Source organism: Monodon monoceros, unplaced genomic scaffold (genome assembly GCF_005190385.1).
Source record: "Monodon monoceros isolate NGI ecotype Baffin Bay Population unplaced genomic scaffold, NGI_Narwhal_1 Super_Scaffold_12, whole genome shotgun sequence".
NCBI lineage: Eukaryota > Metazoa > Chordata > Mammalia > Artiodactyla > Monodontidae > Monodon > Monodon monoceros.
In genome coordinates this window covers 130,511,612-130,531,175 of record NW_021703768.1, presented here as the reverse complement: position 1 = coordinate 130,531,175, position 19,564 = coordinate 130,511,612, and the positions used below count along the sequence as shown (strand labels likewise).

General features: G+C 50.7%; 2 protein-coding genes across 3 annotated transcripts in view; one reads left to right on the top strand and one right to left on the bottom strand.

Moving 5' to 3' along the window:
* FAXDC2 (fatty acid hydroxylase domain containing 2) overlaps positions 1-8,122 on the top strand; it is a 28,677-nt gene extending 20,555 nt beyond the window's left edge. Inside the window, exons 6-9 of one of the 2 annotated variants that reach the window (XM_029216062.1) lie at positions 1,972-2,177; positions 2,668-2,773; positions 3,174-3,340; positions 4,110-8,122. In XM_029216062.1, coding sequence (XP_029071895.1) covers positions 1,972-2,177; positions 2,668-2,773; positions 3,174-3,340; positions 4,110-4,266 — 636 coding nt within the window. In that variant the 3' untranslated portion in view covers positions 4,267-8,122. The remainder of the gene's footprint in view (positions 1-1,971; positions 2,178-2,667; positions 2,774-3,173; positions 3,341-4,109) is intronic. The other variant, XM_029216063.1, reaches the window with a different exon arrangement.
* A 1,573-nt stretch (positions 8,123-9,695) lies between these two features.
* The window catches only part of LARP1 (La ribonucleoprotein domain family member 1), a 54,075-nt gene continuing 44,206 nt past the window's right edge, over positions 9,696-19,564 (bottom strand). The window contains 8 exon segments of the mRNA XM_029216060.1: positions 9,696-10,733; positions 12,246-12,373; positions 12,545-12,654; positions 14,530-14,674; positions 16,915-17,066; positions 17,933-18,039; positions 18,502-18,707; positions 18,830-18,953. Coding sequence (XP_029071893.1) covers positions 10,524-10,733; positions 12,246-12,373; positions 12,545-12,654; positions 14,530-14,674; positions 16,915-17,066; positions 17,933-18,039; positions 18,502-18,707; positions 18,830-18,953 — 1,182 coding nt within the window. The 3' untranslated portion in view covers positions 9,696-10,523.

Here is a 19,564-nt window from a genome sequence, read left to right as displayed (position 1 = left end):
TTTCTGGGTCCTCCCCAGACTAACCTCCCCACCCTCTTTACGCTGACGCCCAGGGCACAGCCTCATCGTCTTCTCTGTCCTCATCCCCTCAGCGTCGTGACTTTAAATAACCGCCTCAACGCCAACAGCTCGCCAATTTACCTCTCGAGCTCAGAACTCTCTCCCGATGCAGGACTAAACATCCAAATGCCTCCCTGACATCTCCAATGCAACATGACCCAAGGACAATTCCTGCTCTCCCTGCCCCCAAAGCCTTTGATACCCACAGCCTCCCCAGTGCAGAGGCCTTGGAGTCACCCCTGACGACTGTCTTTCCCTCGTACACCACATCCAATCTATCAGGAAACCCTATTGGCGCAATTTCCAAATGGATCCAGGATCCAGCCCTTTCCCACCACCTCCATCGCCGCCATCCTCTTAAATGCGTACTTTAGCACTTCTAGTCTTCCCGTTTGTATTCTTGGTCTCCTGTTGTCTATTCCCAGCACAGCAGCCAGAGTAACCCTGTAAGATCCTGTCACTTCTCCGCTCACAACCTTGGGATGACCCTCGCTTCTCTTGGAATAAAAGCCAAGGTTCTCAAAGTGGCCTACGGGGCCCTGTACGCACTGGCTCCTCCCTGCCTCTCTGACCTCCCCTCCCACTTCTCCCCACCTCACACCTCACTCTTCTCCAGCCAAGTACGCCAGGAGTGTGGCCTATCGTGGAGCCTTTTCACCAGCTCTTCCCTTTGCCAGAAGACACTTCCCCCAGATACCTGTTTCCCTCATCTTTGTTCAGATCTCACCATCTCAACGAAGCCTACCCTGACCATTCTACTTAAAACGATAAGAGTATAAACTCAGTGAGGGCAGGAATCTTTTTGTTCACTGCTTCCTTCCCAGCACATAGAACACTGCCTGAAACACAGGGGGCGCTCAGTATCAGCTGAGTGAGTAATCACATGTCACACCCACCTCCTGGTCAAGGCTGCCAGAAGAGGTGTACGGCTTCCTCTGTGGTGCTCTCAGACCAAGGCTGCCCAGACCTGGCTTCACCATGGGATGAATTCTGGTCCATCAATACATGCAGGACATGGAAAAGGCAGAAGAACAGGCAGGCCTGAAGTATGAGGACCACGCTGAACCCGGCCGCACCTTGGAGCAGAAACCCTCCAGCTTGCAGACAGTTCTCAGGAGGGAATCCCCTTTGAGAATGCCAAACCAGTTCATCGGGACCAGCAAGTGACCTGTGGAGATGGGGCTATTCCCAGGAGCTCCAGGGCTCTGACAAATGGAAGGGTCAGGGGTCACTGGTTCCCAAGGAAACGCTGGCTGTAGTCTTGAGCCTCAAAGGGATGTGAGCGCGTGAGGCCAGCTCTCCACAGCGCTCTGGGGAGAATGCGCAGGCAGCCCCTCATCCTGACAGCCCCACCCTGAAAACCAGCAAGACCTGCTCACAGCAAGCGGGACAAGAGGCCAGATAGCAGCTCCCTGGCTCCCATCCAGGGAGGCTGGACCACACGAGGAGGCAGGCGACCCTGATCTCTGCACCCGATCCTGGTCAAGGCTCTCTGGACGAGCAGGGACCAAAAGGCTGAAGAAGGAATGAGGCTGGGAGCCTTCTCCCAGCACCCTGGAGGCTCCCCAAGATGCCTGTCGGGAGTACGTGGGGTTGGGCCTGGCCAGAGAAATGGGGAGGACAGTGGTGGAAGCTGCAGAAGCAGGAAGGGGCAGGCAGCTTCAGGCAGAAACTAAGGCCGGGGGAGGGGAGTTTCCAAAGGCAGGGCATTACCAGGCGGTTCCATCCCTGGGCTGGGCAGCACTCAGGGGTTGCTGGCTACAGGCAGACATCACTCCTAGCATCCAGCCCCGAGCGAGGGCCTCCCGAGAGCTGCTCACAGAGGAGCCTGGTTCCTAGAAGGGAAAGACCTGCTTCCCACACTCTCATCCACCTCCTTTCTTCCTTCTTCCCCCCCCCCCCCCCGGGCAGGTGGACCCCATGAAACTACGCCAGTCTATCCACATGGTTCTCTTCAACCAGTTTGTGATCTCTTTCCCCATGATGGTCTGGCTCTATCCCATCCTCAAGTTGGGGGGCGACCCCTGCCGCCGAGAGCTGCCCGCCTTCCACTGGTTCCTCCTGGAGCTGGCAGTCTTCACGCTGACTGAGGAAGTGCTGTTCTACTACGCACACCGGTGAGCGCTTCCTTTCTGAGCACAGCCAGCTCCTCACCCTCCCAGGCTCACCCGCCAATGGGGCTGAACCCTGGCCTCCTCGGAGTTGTAGGGGTGCGACCAACAGCACCTGGCATCAAGAGCCTCCCGCTAACTAGCTAACACGAAGACAACTCTTCGCTCCACAGCTGACAATGTGCGACCACCGACGAGGGTCCGGGATCTCCGTTCATGTGTGTGGCAGGGCAGTTTCCCATTCATCCCCTTCATTGAATCCTTTCTAGCCATCCTCCCTATTTTATAGCTCATACAGCTGAGGTAGAGAGAGGCAACGTCACCAGAAGAACTCACAAGGCAGGGCTGTCGGAGCACCAATCCAGTGTGTTTTCACTGGATGTGAAACTTTGCTCCATGGATATAACCCCAGTTCCTACCTTTGGTTTCTCGTGTTCTGGTGGGGCAGGGGGAGAGGGAGGTTGGCCGATTTATCAACTGTTAACTCTCTTCCCAGCCTCCTTCACCACCCAAAACTCTACAAGAAAATCCACAAGAAACACCACGAGTGGACAGCTCCCATTGGCGTGATCTCCCTCTACGCACATCCTATCGAGCATGTGGTGAGTAGAGCTCGGCTCCCCCAGAGGAAAGGGCAGCGGGCGCCAACCCCCTTCCCTAAGGTAGTCTCCTGCACAGAGCGGGATCACACTGGCTCTTTCTTCTGCCCATTCAACAGCTACCATTTGTTGTTGGCATATGCCGGGCGATGCTACATGCTCAACATAAGTTATCTCATTTAATCCTCCCAACAACTGTTTAAATCCTCATTTTGCTAATGAGGAAGTTGAGGTTCAAACAGTTAATAACTTGTCCTAAGTTTCATGTCTGAAGGAGTCCAGCAAATCCAGTCCCAGAAACTCATTCAGCTTCCCCAGATCTGGGTCAAGAAGTCTTCCCGGACACCCACCTGCGTCCCCTCCATCCCCTTGGGCCCCTCTTCGAACAGCCCTCTCCTTGCAGGTCTCCAACATGCTGCCGGCGATGGTGGGTCCAATCGTCATGGGATCCCACTTGTCCTCCATCACCATTTGGTTTTCTTTGGTCCTCATCATCACCATCATCTCCCACTGTGGCTACCACCTACCCTTCTTGCCTTCACCTGAATTCCATGACTACCACCATCTCAAGTAAGGCAACCCTCCCCACTGTGGGTCTCTGGGCAGTAGCCCCCACGTTGACTCCTAGAACTCCTGACAGCAGACACCGGTGTCTCAGTTCAAATGTGGGTCTAGTGGAGGGAGAGGTCTGCAGGTGGGGACAAAGGTGACCATCCTGGGACCCAGATCACCTTGCCATTCTCTTTCTGTCTGATACTGGATCTTCCTGCCACTATGGGTCTTTAACCTGCATTTAGGTCCTGGACCCTTTGAGGATCTAGTGTAAGCCATGGGCACTACCAGGAAGATGCATACATGCATAGAATTCCCGCAGGCAATTCAACAGAAGCTGTGCACGCTCTGAAAGCCTCCAGGCTCGTGGAAACTCCTGCACCAGAATCACCTGAGATGCTTTCCTCAAATGCAGCCTCTTGGGTTCCACTCCAAATACACTGAATCAAAGCATCTGGGGGAGCAGGCCTTGGCACCTGCATTTAGTTAAGTGTTCCAGGGGATTCTGATGGAGGTGGTCCCAGAACCTACCTGAACAAGCTGGCTTTGCCCCAGGTTCTGACTTGTGTGCGTCGAAATCACAGAGAGCTTTCCAAAGGAAGAGCATAGCTTTTCAGTCTGGAATGGCCCCAGGAATATGTGCACCACCGCCTGGGTTAACCGGAAGCAGGTGGGCAGCATGGTGGGGATGGGTGTGGGATAGGAGGGCTCAGAAATGTGTGTGAGGCTGGCACAGGTGAAATGAACGTGAGCTCGCCCGCCTCCAGCACCCTCCTCTCTCCTCCAGGTTCAACCAGTGCTATGGGGTGCTGGGGGTGCTGGACCACCTCCACGGGACTGACACTGTGTTTAAGCAGACCAAGGCCTACGAGAGACACATGATCCTGCTGGGCTTCACCCCACTCTCCGAGAGCATCCCAGATCCCCCGAAGAAGATGGACTAAGACACGGCCCGAGTGCCATCCTAGCCGTGCCCTCTGCACGGTCTGCTAAGGTGGCCTGAGGCCTCCTGGTCGCACCTACCAACTCGCTCCTTCAGCCACGCACTCTGATGACAAACCACAAGGACAGGGGGGAGGTCAGCTTCCTGGAAAAGCAGGCCCAAGGAGGGGACCAGGGCTCCCCCAACTACCCCTATCATCCCAAAGGGGACCAGGGATTGGCGTAACGAAAAAATATAGCTCCCTGGAATGGAGACCAGTCAGAGGGAAGAAGGCACTTTGAGAGGGCTCCTGGGGGGTCCCCCTGGTCCTCTGCTGTGGAAGGGGAGAGGGACACCAGATGACTCCTTGGTAGCCCTGCCAAGACAGAGAATGACAAAGGTGGCAGGAGGCCGTGTGGCTCCAGCCATAGCTCCTGATGCCAGTGGGTGGGAGAACCAGAAGATACTGCTTTGCCCCTTCCTGTCCCCAAAAGCCTCTCTCATTCTGTACTCAGGCCAGGGCCAGGACACCCTGGCAACGGTTCTGGGATCAAGTCCCCACTGCTTCCCAACACACACACGCACGCGCACACACACGCACGCGCACATGCACGCACACGCACAGACACGCAGCGTGATAAAGACCCCACTTCAACTCTGCCCCACTGCAACTGGACATCACCCCTCTCTGAAAATACCAATCACAGGAGCTCCTCCTGTGATTACAACTGAGATACCAAAAAGAGGCACAGACCAAATCTCAATACCTTCAGCCACAGGCGGAAACCAAAGGCCAAACCCTGTGGCCCCGCTCAGCTGGGGCCCCCTTTTAGCCACAGAGGGTAGGGTCAGAGTTGCTGACCTTTGGGGACACCCAACTGAGGCCCCTTATTAGGCTCTCTGAAGCAGGACCAAAGGAGCTAGAACCCTCTTCCTCCACTAAAGCAAGAAATACACGGCTGAACAGAGGGTAAAATCCTTATTTCCCCCTCAAATGATGAACCAGTTGTTTCAGCACCATTTTTACAGGATGACTTTAGCAGTAATGCCTTTTCCAATGAGACCTTATTGTCTACCACAAAACCACAGAGCTGCCCAGGTGGAAGCAGTCCTCACCCTGGGTTCGCTCAGCTGCTTCTGACATTGCCAGGAACCCTGTGGCTCCCAGTATCAACGTGAAGACACTCTGATTTGCAAGGCCACCATTATAGTTTCCAAAGTCTGATATTCTCCTGAACATTCAGTTCTCCTCTGTCCAGAAAACCACCCGCTGTAGTTTTATAAAATACTTTAACATCTGATAGGGCCACATCTCCAGGCAGAGCTATCAAAGAGGACGACCTCCTGCCACGGGCCCTATCTCCCCAGAGGACCTGCCCAAGAGGCCGACCAGGCGCTTAGCAGGCAGCGTCCTCCTCGGGCCTGGGTGGGCTCAGCCCCCTCCCTGGGACCGCATGCCCTTCGCTTGAGCACAGCTCCTGGTGCACCAGTGCTGGACGTGCTCATAGCTGCTGACCTGCACCCACAACCTGTCCTACGAATAAACAAACAGTTGGAAAACGGTCCCTCTTCAGTGCACTGAGCGAGGGTCGGGAATGAGGAGTGTGGAGGAAGAGGAAGAATGGCGGTCTCTCCTTTTAACATCTGTAGACCTGGAGGTACTGCTGGGGCGCAGAGGGGCGAGGGGCCTCGTTCTCTCACCCTTTTTCTTAGGCAGGTCGCTGGGCCTGGCCCCGACACTGGTTACCAAATAGCCTCAAGGAAAGGTCGAGGTCTCAACACTGGCAGCAGAAAATGTGAATGTGAATGGAGAAAGGATGGAGAACAAACCGGTCTCCTTTGCAGTGGATACTTGGGTTTTTGTCTCCCTACGTGAGTCGTTCCGGCATCACTACCACATGGTGTCTGTGCGCCACAGCAGCACAAGGAAACACTCAGTGGCTTCTTTCAGAGTATTCCCAGCAAGCCGTGGAAGGAATGAATGTCTTCCTCTTCCCGGAGCGGCCCGCAGAAGCCCTGCCCACTGTCTCCTAGCCTCACCTTTGGCCCCTGCGGGCCATCGGTGCTCTTAAAGTTCCTGTTCACCTGACACAAGGTGGAATTGTCTGGAAAACCATTTCAGATGGGACGCTCAAGCGCCAGGCCCAGGAGACAAACAGCTGTCAGGGAATGAGTAAAGCCCAGGAGACAAACAGCTGTCAGGGAATGAGTAAACAAGGCTCATGTTCAGTTTTGTAATGACATCCCAAGGCCAGGCCGGCATTCAGACTGTTATCACGGCTGGTCCCTGGCCTCACGGGCCAGGGAGAGGCACCAGCGGCTCAGGGGCCGGTCCCGGTGGGAGCGCTCATCCCTCCTTCCCCGGCGTCAATCCTCAGGGCTCGGTGGCCGACCTGGATTCCACAGGGCCAGAGTGTTGGTCCCTCCTTTATACCCCGCAGGGAAGTCTGTCCAGTGAGGAGTCACAGCAACTTGTATCTTCCTGGCTGTGCCCTGACACCATGCCAAGCCACAGCCAGTGCCTGAAGTCCTGGAATTCCAGCTGCTGGAATGGTGTTGCTCTGGTCTGTGGCACTGCCTACAGCTCCCCCATCTCACTTGAGTCACGAGGCGGACATGAATTCAAGGCTGGCAGAAGCTCTCCGTATCTCCGAGGAACCACCTGGAAGCACCAGCGGCCGTAGGAGCTGTGTCAGGAGCCCCTGCCCTGGGCAGACTCCCCGACAGCACAGTGGCAGAGCCCCGCAGAGGTTTCATGTGCACATCCCGAGCGCAGGCTCCTCTGGATCTGCGGTCGGAAGGCGAACCAGGCTCCACCCCACACACCCAACAGCTGCACCCCTCATGGGAGACCAGCCAGGCTTTTGCCTTTTCAAGTTTTTATTTTTATACATTTTTTTTGTATTAAAAAGAAAAGCATAATTACCACAAATTACAAACGACTAAAGCAGGACTAGAATAATGAATGAATCACTTCAGCCTGGAAAGCAGATAGTCTCAATAATATTAATGTTATAATACAAGCTCATTCAAGTATTTTACATTTTTTTGTCCTTGTAAGTGTGATATCCTAGCACATGGTAAAGATAACGTACTATGAGCATAAGGTGGAACCTTCTCCGCAAAGCCGGTGACAAGTTTTCCTCTCCAGTCAGAAATGGGCTGTATGCTCTGATCTTCTCTGCCTCTGCTATCAACACGGCTGAAGGAGAGGGTGGGGCTGGGGCACATCCCGGGCCCTGCGCACACAGGAGAGACCTGGGGCCCCGCTCAGGAGGCACCAGGCGATCCAGACCGCTCTACCCAGGCTTCTGGCAAAAAACCACCACCCTCCCTATAAGCTGGTCGTCCTTCTTGCCCCTCCTCCCCACTGCCAGGGCTTTCTGAGCAACTTTCTTTTTAAAAACCAATCATCAGGAAAGGGGAAAAAAGAGCTACAATAGAACAAAACAAAAACGTAACAACTTTGACACGGGGGGCTCTGCACCTGGATCTGAGCCCAAGGGGTCCAGGCTGGGGCAGGGTCGGGCAGCCCCTCTCTCCTGGTAGTGCCTTTACTCCCAGATTCAGGAGAGCACGAGAGAAACCTGCCCCTTAGCAGGGCCGAGGTACACAGACCTTCTGATGTTTGATGCCCAAAGGCTGTGTTGGCATGGACCAATCTTGGAAGGGTACAGGATGAACAGAAGGATTTGGGCAGGCTGTTGCTTTGTGTCTCCGATCTTGGATCCCCATGGAGGATGGTGCTTGTCACAGATACATCGGTCCTAAATTCAAGTGTCTTCAGAAAGTGAAGATGTAAACTACTCTTTGCAACATTAACTCCGAACATGTTACAAAAAAAAAAAAAAAAAGGGAAGAAAAAAAGGAAGAAAAAAGCCCCCCCAACCCCAGCCTGTGTTGAGATGACGTCCTCACCTCCCCACCCAAAAGGGGCTTCCTCTTTGTGGGGTGTCTGTGGGGAGGATCAGGGAGAGGATGGCAGCCCCCTGGCCTGGGAGTAAACTCTAGATAAGAACAGCCTTTCCCCACACTCCCAAGGCTTCCTTGTGCCCCCAAACCCAGCAGAGGACAAACACTGAGGTTTCTGTGGTGCTGGATACAGTACAGGGCTGAGCAACCCAAAGGAAAGAAAGAGGCAATGAAGGGAAGGAGGAGGGCGTCCAGTGTCTGGCACATTGTGGGGCAGGCACCAGACTGGGCAGGGAGAGGCCTCAAACCCCACTGTCAGAGCAGAGACCAGACACTCATCCTTGGCTTTCGAGACAACCGGCTCACAGGAACTAAGATGGGCTTCCCCATACTAACTGCTGGGAGGGCAGAGATGGGGGAGGGCACAGGCCAAAGCAATGAGGTGCCCAAGACACAGGGCAAGCCCTAGCCAGCCTGAGATACTGTCTCCGACTCCCAACTTTAGGGCCCGACAGAGGAAGCAGCTGACGAGGGCCAAGAGGCGTGAGCACATGACCACCACCACCCTGTGGTGAGCGTGTTGGCACACCCGCACCCAGCCCCGTTTGTGAGGGTCAGTTCTGGGTCACCCTCCCTAGCTCTGGATGCCAGGAGACTCCAGCCATTCCACTGTCATTCACAGCCCAAGTCAAGCAGTCAGTGGTTGGAGAAGTCAGGTATACTCTATGTCCACATATACCTTCCTGCCACAGAGCTTCTCCAACTGGCAGGACCACCCCCACCCTCAGAGCCTCCTCAATCTCTCGTTCCCAGGCGGGGTCAACTGGAGGGTGGGCAGAGATGGCTTGCAGAGGGGGCGGGGCGCAAGATGGGGATACCCACCCGGCCCAAGGGAGGAGAGGCATCTCTCTCCACCTTTTAAGAGACAAAGCCTCCTTGAGGTCTCAGAGATCAAGGGAATGCAAGAAAGGTTTCCAAGCCTCAGCTGCCAAGCGTTCACCTTTCCCCTCTGAGGTGGGGGAGACAGTCAAGCTGAGGACGAGTGTGTCCCAGATCCAGGCCAACGCTGTCCTCCAACAGTCTGAAGCAAACTTGGCCTTGGCGTTCCAAGGGTAGGATGAAGGGTGTCACGGCAGGACGGGCCCTGGCGTGAGGCAACAGCAAGCAGAGCAAGGACACGACAGTGGCAGCAGTGTACAGACACGGGACGTCAGCTTCAAATGATGCAACAGCGGAGATATTCTGGGCACGGCTCTGATCTGAGCCGCCCCCAACTCTCTTGCCTACAGGCAGGAGGCACTGTACATGCAACTCAATCCAGAGACAGATTCTAGTCAATCCAGCCCAGGCACATCCAGAGAAGGTGGGAGCTCTTCGAGTTGACTCCACCGAGGAAAACAGGCATTTGGGTATTTCAGATTCCCACTCCACAATAAGGCAACTTTTAAAAAAATACTATTTCCAAGAACAAAACAAGAAAATTCCAAGGGTAGGGGAAAGACATCACTTTCTGTGGATTAGGTGGGGGTTTTCTGATGGGTTTTTTTGGTCTTTTATGGTCTTTTTTTTTTTTTTTTTTTTTTTTTCCATTTTCCCAAGGATGGAAAGGTCAGAGAAAAATAAAATAAATCATCTTTCAATAGTCTCTTCTGGTACGAGCAGCGTCTCTCTGGGCTGGGGAGTAAGGGGCATGGGGGGAGGGGAGTGGAGAGAGGCCAAAACCTTCCCCACCCCCACTTCTAGATCCTTTGGTTTCCTTCTCCCGGAAGATGGCAGGAGGGCGTGGTAGGGACAGCAGGGAGAGAACAAGGTGATGGCAAGCCCCAGATGATCAAGGGGCTGGTGCTCGTGGGGCCCAGGGACGCTGCCAGAGCCTTCTGTGAAACAGTGCTGGGCAATGGGGCCCACAGGGCCTTTCTGTGGGCTGCATAGTTGGCTGGCGGGGGAGCAGGACGCAGCTGTGGATGGGGACCAGGGTTGCGGCCTACCAGCCGCGGGCAGGGCTGCAGAGTGATTTTGGTAATCCAGACGAACTATCAATAATTTAAAACTTGATATATATATATGTATATATATATATATATAAAAAAAATTTCCCCCCTTCCCCCCCCCCCCCCCCCAGAAGAAGCTAGGATGTGAAGAAGAGCCATGGAGAGAGAAGAGGGAAGGGGTGTGTGGAGGCTCCTGCCCAGGGGCGCCTCTGATAGCCCAAATGGTGTACACGCTGCTACTCAGCACAAAGGCCCATCCCAACAACTACAGGCCTGTCCCTTCTCTGTCCCCTCTCCTGGGACTGGGCACCCCCACAGACTCTCACCTACCCCCTCCATCCCTCCTCCCCACAAAACCCCAGGGCTAAAGGGTTTTTCACTTTCCCAAAGTCTGTGCGTCCGAGTGCTGGCTTGTCCATTTAGCGTCTTCTCGGATGGGCTGGCCGGTAGCTGGTGTGGGGGGTTGGCTGACCACGGCGGAGGGCCTGCCGGAAGACTGGGAGGGGCACCGCCTCCTGCCCTCGCCGCTGCCACCTCCTGCTGCCACTGGGTGTCGCTTGTGGTTGCCCTCCTCACCCATGGGGGGCTGCAACAGAGGAGGGAGTCAGAGGTGATGAGGGAGCACTACTACCCACACCCCCTTCCTTGCCAGAGCTGTCTAGAGACCCCCTAACTTCCTACCTCCCAGTGTAGATGATGAACAGGTTTATAACCCTAAAAACCAGTCACCCGTTTTATTGAGCACATCTCTATGCCAAGAGGCCAAGCCTTGTGCTGGTTTATGCACATTCACTCCGGTGGTCCACACCACCCTTTGATGTAGACATGCCCATCTGATTTCACAGATGAGGACAGCGAAGCATAGAAAAATGATTTGCCAAGGGTCCCAGAGCTTCTAACTGGTAAAGACAAAATCTGGACCAGGCCCGTCTACCTCTGAAGCCCAGGCCTTTATCCATACAAGTTTCTGCTCCCCTTCTGAGAAGAGGTCACTGCTCAGGAGATGGTACATGGAACGTGGCATGCAATGCCTCCGCTCAGAAGGCCCAGATGCTCCTGGGGACTGCCTCACGCCCCTCAAGGCCCTAAAAAGGACACTGATCTTAAGAGTCAGACCGGGATCCAGTCTAGCCTCACCACTGCCAAAGGTCCCGTAATAACCCCGAGGACACTTCCTTCCCTTTCTGGGAGCCAAGAGTGGAGCCCTTCTTGCTCTACTCCCAACAGGTCTTCCTATTCTCTGCCCATGTACTCCCCGCTCCAGGCCCAGAAAGGAGGAAGACCTTAAGGATGGAAGACAACGGACTCATCTTTTTGTCAGGACACCTGAGCAGCGCTGCCACTATCTCACTGGCTGGCCATGGGCTCCAGTTCATCCACTGCTATAGTGATGATAACAGTAACCCTGCTTGCTTCATTTTATAAAGGTTAAATGAGGTCAGTGTAAGTGCCTAGCGCTATCAGTGTCAATTTTTAAATAAATGTGAGGACTATTATTTACTTCTATTTGCCCTTTTGCTAAAAGGTTTCAAGGGAATAAGATGACTGGCATATCCCTACTACATTATAATCTCTCTGAAGGAAAAAGTTTTACTTATCTCCGGAGTCCCTGAAGCACCTAGCACGGAAGAGGAACCAGCAGTAATAACTTTGACCCACCACTGGATGTCACTGTCGAGTCACTGCTCCAAGAAGATGAAGTGGGCGGAGCAGGGAAGAATCGGACATATTTTATAAACTTCTGGGGTTAGAACTGACCTCTCCCAGAAAGACATTTACCTTGGGTACTCATCCTGATCACCTCTAACTAAGGCACAGCAGCAAGGAGGGTTAGAGATAATAGGGAAAGAGCATTATGATGGTTTAGCCACATCCACCATGGGAAAGGGAGGAAGGAGCAACCATACACCCTCCAATTAGCCTTCACTGCCCAACTTCTCACACGCTCTGTTTAACAAAGAAACTGAGGCCCAAATGGGGGCAGGAAGGGTCCCTGAGCTAGTGGCACAGCTGGGATCAAAATCCAGGTATCCTGATGTCTGGTCCAGTTTTCTTTCTAGGACAATCAGGGTGGGAAAGAGGAGAGACATCCACTCACATCCACTCGGAAGTCTTCAAGACGTCGGAATTTGCCGAGGTATTCTTGAAGTTTGGGGTCAATGTCCAAATTTTTGGCTTTGGAATATTTCAAGAAGGCCCAGAACTTCTCCAGCCCGTACAGCTGACCTGCAGGGAAAGAGGAGAAAGAGGTAGAGAGAGACTTGGTTCTGCGAAGTTGAGAATAGAGAGGCTCAGGAGAGGGAGGTATGACATGATACAGACAAGCCCAGGCAGAGCTAGGGGCCGAGAAGACTGAGATGACCAGGGCTCGCAGAGCCCCAACTCTTTGACTCTTACCAGCTTCATAGTCCTTCACGGTTTCCTCCTGAAAGTCCTTAAATATGTCCAGCCGGAACTTCTTTTCCAGGCCATAACTGTAGTATCGAAAAAGGCACTCCAAACCATATCTGTAGAAGAACACAAGCCAGTGAAATTGGGACAGTTTCTTTATCTGTAAGACAGGAAATGCACCTGGATGATAGATGAACTATGCAACAGTTTAAACACATGGATTATTGAGAAAATGGTAAGCATACTTTGAGAAGGCTAACATTTAATGCTAGTCTAAATGAGTCCAGCATTAAATGTTTGCCAAGGGTCAGCAAACTGAGGCCGAATGAACGACAGCATCCCTGCCCACACCCATTTGCCTATGAAATATCACTGGGTGCTTTCTGCTACAAGAGCAGAGTAGTTGAAACAGAGACTTTATGTCCCACAAAGCCCAAGATATTTGTTGTCTGTCCCTTATGCAAAGTTTGTCAATCACTGGCATGAACTCTCTGCAAAGCCATTTGACCATGCCAGTTAGTAGGTTTCTTCATTTACCTCAGAAATTTCAATTCTAGAAACATATACCAGGGAAATGACCAAAAATGTAGACTAAGATTGTACAGATGTACAAAATTGTTCATAGCAGCATTATTTTGAAAAATTTAAATGTCTTAGAGAAGCGATTAAGAAAAATCATGGTAACTTAGTACAAAAGAATAATATAATCTATTAAAAATTATAATGGGGCTTCCCTGGTGGCGCAGTGGTTGAGAGTCTGCCTGCCGATGCAGGGGACATGGGTTCGTGCCCCGGTCTGGGAAGATCCCACATGCCACGGAGCAGCTGGGCCCGTGAGCCATGGCCGCTGAGCCTGCCCGTCCGGAGCCTGTGCTCCGCAACGGGAGAGGCCACAACAGTGAGAGGCCCGCGTACCGGGAAAAAAAAAAAAAAAAAAAATTATAATGTAAATATACTACTGAGAGATGTTTACAATATATTATAAAGTAGAAAAAACACATTTCAAACTGCTACATGTAGAATAAACCCACTGTTGTAAAGAAATATGTAAAATTTATATCTATATATGCACACACAAAGTCTGGAAGGGCACAGACTACATATATTAAATATTATTGACACTGGTTATCTTTGGGAATTGGGATTTTCAAATGATCTTGTCTCATGTAACAACTTCTGTAAGAAGGCAAAAAGGTTAAGTATTTTAACAACATGGAAAAGTGCTCATGCTTATAAATGATAAATAAGACATAAAAAGGCATCCCTTGCATGACCTAAATATACATAATATGGCAGAACATTAACACTGGTTGTCTCTGTACTGAAGGACATTTTCCCCCAGCTTCTTTAAACATTTCTGTCCTTTTCAAATTGCTTACAGAGAAAACATTTTACTTGGGAGAAAAAGTGTCCCTTCAAAGTTTTTTGGGTTTTTTTTTGAATAGCAAAATGTTGAAAGCCACCAAAGTATCTATTAATAGGAGACTAGTTAAATAAATTATGGTACATCTATACAGTGTAAGACCATACAAGCTATAAAAAAAGAACAAGGAAGTCATTTATAAATGGATACAGAATGATCTCTAAAATATAGCCTTAAGTAAAAAAGTGAGGTGCAAAATAATATCTAATGGAGGCCATCTCTTGTGTAAACAAAAGGGGCGTGTGGGGAGACTACCTAGGTCTGTTCTTGCTTACATAAGCAAAGTATTCTTATAAAGGACTCACAAGAGTCTAACAATACTGGCTGCCTGTGGGGAAGGGAACTAGACGGCTGTAAAACTGGGATAAGGAGACTCCTCACTTGCTACATAACCTTCCGACTTCTTTGAATTTTGAATATATTACTCATTCAAAGTAATAATTTTTTACAAAGTACATGAAATATATATACAATAGATTTCCAATTACAGTTCTGGAAGTAGACCCAACGGAGAACCCTCATCACGCCCCCAAGCCCCAGCCAGAGCCTTCACCCCAATCCCACTCACCTGTAGCCTTCTTTGGCATCCTCCAGAGCCAGCTGCTTGAACTCCTCATACATCTTTTTGTTGAAGTGATCTCGGAGGAAGAAGGACCAGAAGCGGAAGAGAGTGTTCATCTCCTGAGACTGGCCAATGCCCAAGCGCTTCCGCTCTGATTGAGGAGGAAGGAGGAAAGATGTGTTTTAGAGCCAGGCTGCCTGTGCTTCAGGGGACAAATGATCCTGGGGCTCAAAGACATCGGTCTTTTCTCCTCCCAACTCCCTTCCTCATCACCTGCCCCCTTAAGTGTTTGGGGAAGTGTTTATTGAGGACTAACTACCCTGCGTCAGGCTCTGCTGCTCGGCACTGGGCCTGAGCACCCCCAGAAGTAGGTGGCATCAGCTTCAGAACCAGGTCATCCTGGTCTAGCTCTCCACCTCAAAGGTTACTGCTCTCAGTGTAGTTATATAACAAGGAAAAGCATGAACAAATAATTTGTGTACTCCAACAAATTATATTCTTCACTATATCATCAGTACCGATTATTTCAGCAGTCCTACAATATTAACGCGTAAAAATGGTACCATTAAAAAACATATGTAAAACACCCAAGAAACAAAAAAATCTGATATCACTAAAAAATTAAGAACCTTTGTTCTTAAAAGGACATGATCAACAAGGTGAAAAGACAACCCACAGAATGGGAAAAACTATTCGCTAATTATGTTATCTGATAAGGAGCTTGTACTTAGAATATATAAAGAATCATTACAACTTAATAATAAAGACAAACAATCCAGATAAAAAGTAGACAAAGGATCTGAACAGACATTTCTCCAAAGAAGACATTTCTTACAAATGGCCAATAAGCACATGAAAAAATGCTCAACATTATTAGCTATCAAAACCATATCAAATCAAATCAAAACCATAAAAAGATATCACTGCATACCCACTAGGATGGCTATACTCAAAAAGATAGACTATAACAAGTTTTGGGAGGATGTGGAGAAATCAGAACCCTCATACACTGCTGTTAAGAATATAAAATAGTGCTGCCACTTCGGAAATCAGTCTTGCAGTTCTTCAAAAGGTTACACAGAGTTACACTATGATATGACCCAGGAATCCCACCTCTTCCACTCAAGATAAATGAAAACCTAGGTCCACACAAAAACATGTACAGGAATGTTCAAAGCAGCATTACTCATGATAGACAAAAAGCAGAAACCCAAAATGTCCATTGATTGATGAATGGATAAACAAAATGTGGTACATCCATAGTGGAACGTTGTTTGATAATAAAAAGGAATGAAGTACTGATACATGGTACAACATATAATGAACCTTGAAATTATTATGCTAAGGGAAAGAAGCCAGTCACAAAGGACTACATATTGTATGATTCCATGTATATGAAAAGTCTAGAACAGGCAAATCCATGAAGACAGAGAGCAGAGTGGTGGTTGCATAGGCCTGGGAGGAGTTGGGGAGGTGGGGGGGGTGGGGAGTGACTAGTAAGGGGCACAGGGTTTACTTCTAAGGTAATGAAAATGTTCTAAAACGGATTCTAGTGATGGATGCACAACTCCTAAATATACTAAAAGCCACTGGCTGCACTGTACACTTTAAATGGATGAACTGTATGGTATGTAAATTGTATCTCCATAAATTACACACACACACACACACACACACACACACACACACGAAGAGAGAAGTAAGGCAGATGAACCAAGCATTTAGCAGCCTTGTTTTGCTGAATAAAAGGGGATTGAGTGACTTAGTAACTCTAAGTGAGCATTCAGATCGACTCTGAGCATCTTTAGAAACAACCTGACAGAAACCTACAGTTAAAAGCTATCTCCTCTGTGATGAAAGGTAACAGGTGAGAGCGTCTAGAGAGGCTCTCTCCTTGCAGTCTCATCTAGAGCAGGGGTCAGCCATCTCTTTTTCTGTGAGAGGCTGGAGAGTAAGTATTTTAGGCTTTGCAGGTCACATATGGTCTCTGCCATAAATTCTCTCCCTCCCCACCCCACAAACACTCAAAAATGTAAAAAACTGTTAGCTCCAGGGCCGTACAAAGATAGGCTGCTGGCTGGATTTGGTCCACAGGCCATCACTGTTCTAGAGAATATACGCTGTCTCATGCACACCCTTTTGTGACACTGGTGGTCCTGCAGACCCAGGAAAATTCTTGGTGTTTTTTATATCAGTAGAGAAAGATCAACAAACAGGAATGTTCTAAGCACCAGATTCTTTTTGCCTCCTGTATTCCAAAACTACCTGGCTATTATGTCATATCACTTCTTGCTCTGAGGTTAGAGAAAATAGTCACCTGCTCCACCAGCCCTTACACTGGATCTAAGCAGTGGTCCAGGAAGCTCAGCCCTCTCCCTCTGTGCTTCTTACCGTTAAGGCAGCGCCTACGATACTTGTGGTAGACGTGTTGTGTGAAGCCGTTTTCCTTGAGCAGCTCGTGGGAAGGATGCTGGAACTTGGGCAGCGATTGAGGGGTACAGCCATAGCTGCCAACCGCAGGCGTGCCTTCTGAGGGGCTGGAGCTATAGAGACCATGAAACAGATAGTGTCACCAGGTTCCCCAGACCCGCCAGCCATCAAATAGGAGGGGCCCCTCTGGTCTCTTCCAGCAGCCAAGATCCAGCCTCTCACAGTGCAACAAACAAAGAGGCCCAGGTACTGTGCTAGGCCCGTAACTTATTATATATATCCATGGGTCTCACTCTTTGTACCAACCTTTGGATGCTTTTTTAACAAAGAGGTCACTGGGGCTCACAGAGACTGCGAGTCTTGCCCTGGGTCACAGAGCTAATATTTAACTTCCCAGATCTGTACAGTGCGCAAACCTGAGCTTTTAGCCATTTACTTATCCCGTGTTAACATTTGACTTTCCTTAATGAGCTGTAATGGGTTAACCCAAACATATTTTTCTTAAAACCATGCCTATCTTTGCAGGGAGTAGACTGCATAGGTCAGTGGCTCCCAAATCTTGCTTTGGAACTGAGAACACTAGGGTAGTTTTCCTGAGAAAAAATTAAAAGGAATCTGGGCCCTACTCCCTGAAGCTCAGTTAGGAGATCTAGGGTGGGGTCCAGGAATCTGTATCTTTATTCAACTCCCTAGCTATCTTGAGGGAGGCAGCAGACACCCACTTTTGAAATCAACTGAGCTATCCCGCTGAGAGAATGCCATGTGGCCGCCACACTTCAGAAGGCAGCCTTCCTCTTTCTGGGGTCTGGATTAAGCTCTCTAGACTACTCCTGCTTTTTTGGATTTGGATGAGGGCACCTTCCTTAAATTTTCTTTAATTTGCAGACCAAAGAGTTTCTCTCTTCTTGGTCCCATCAATGTCACGGCTCTGCTGCCCGCCCTGCAGTCAGCCTGACCTCCCTTCCCCAGTGTCCCATACCTTATGGAAGCAGTCCGGGGCCTGTGCTCGCGGGAATCCATCACCCAGCCCACGTGACTCTCCAAGGGTGGGTTCGAGCTGTGTCTGGTCTTCCTTTTCCGAGGCATCTGCAAAGGTCAGTCCGGGACTTGTTACTAATTGTACTCATCCAACACTGAGGAGCATCAAGCATTTGTAGGACTAAGATTCCCTCCTAGGTGTGAGTTATCTCACAATTTATAAAGCATTTTCATGTCTATTTTCACATGATGTCCACAGCTGTAAGCTAGGAGCTGACACGCCTACTTCACAGATGAGGAGATCGAGGCTTGCTGGTGACATGATCTGCTCAAGGACCCACACCTGGTCAGTCCTCCTTAGGCCTTACCATGGCTACATGCGGCCACCACTCCCACGCCCAGTCCATCTTGCAGATGTGTCACTCAATCCTGGTGGGCCCACCAGCCTAAGAATACGGAGCAGGTGGGGGACGTGGCACTTTCTTGGCTCAAGGCAAGAGAGAGAAGCAGAGCCCTGGAATGCACTGAAGTGAGCCCAAGACTCTTAGCAGCTCAGCAGGAACGCCTCACCTTGGCATCTAGCGTCCGACCTTCCTTCACCACTGGATAAAACCGTGACGTCTGGCTTGAGTCTTTGAGCTGCGGTGTCCGGGGAGTGCGAGGGGTCCTGGCGTTGCGATAGTTTGGCGACTCTGGCACAGTGGTTGGTAGAGAGCGGGCAATGGTGGAGGGCTCAGGGGCACCAAACAGCTTGTTGGCCAGGGCGTCAGTGGGAACTGCAGAGGCAGAATGGGGACAGTAAGCAGAGGTAGGCCTGTGAATGCCTGTCCCTGTAAGGCCCCGTCGGACGGCTCCAGACCCTCCCACCCAGGCCAGGGTGGCAGGTGTCACCTCTCACCTTGCTGGAAGCGAGGTGGTCCAGGAGGGACCTCTTGGTTGGGATCCACAGGGGGCTCAGGGGTTAGTGTGTCAAACTGCTCCCGACTGATCATGTTGACTTTCTTGAAGTTCTCGACTTCTTGCTGCAGAGGATACGAGATTGGGGTGGGGCAGGGGGGGGAGGGATGCTGGTAAGAAGACTGCCCTAGCCTGTTTAGGGATCAAGACATGCAAGAAGCTGAAGAGGGCAGCTCCTGCGACCACATACATGGAATTCTGGTCCCCAGGCTCTCAGCTGCCCCGTCACTATCCTCGACCCCAGGTACCCAGGCATGAGTGTGCTAACCCAGAAGGGGGGAGTACTTGCCCAGCCCTCTCTGCAGCAGCACTGAGGTCAGGACTCCGGTTCCCCAGGAACGTGCTGTAGACCCCCCCACCCCGATTCTCTTCGGGCAATTCTCTCCTCATCGCCACCAAACACACTACTACTCACAACAGAGGCTCACCAAAGGCCAACCGACCCCCACACATACCCACTCTGTAAACACCTACTATACCAGTTTTGACTGTTTCCAGGTAGCAGTGATTTTTTAAAAGACCTATCTTTCCTCCACATTTCACACTCAAAGCAAGTTCCTCAAAAGGCTTTTAAACTTTTATATATGCCTAACAGAAATGACGATCCAATCCCTAACCTATTCCTCACCAAAGTGCCTAGCCAACTTAAGACACTGAACACAGACGCTCAAGGAGC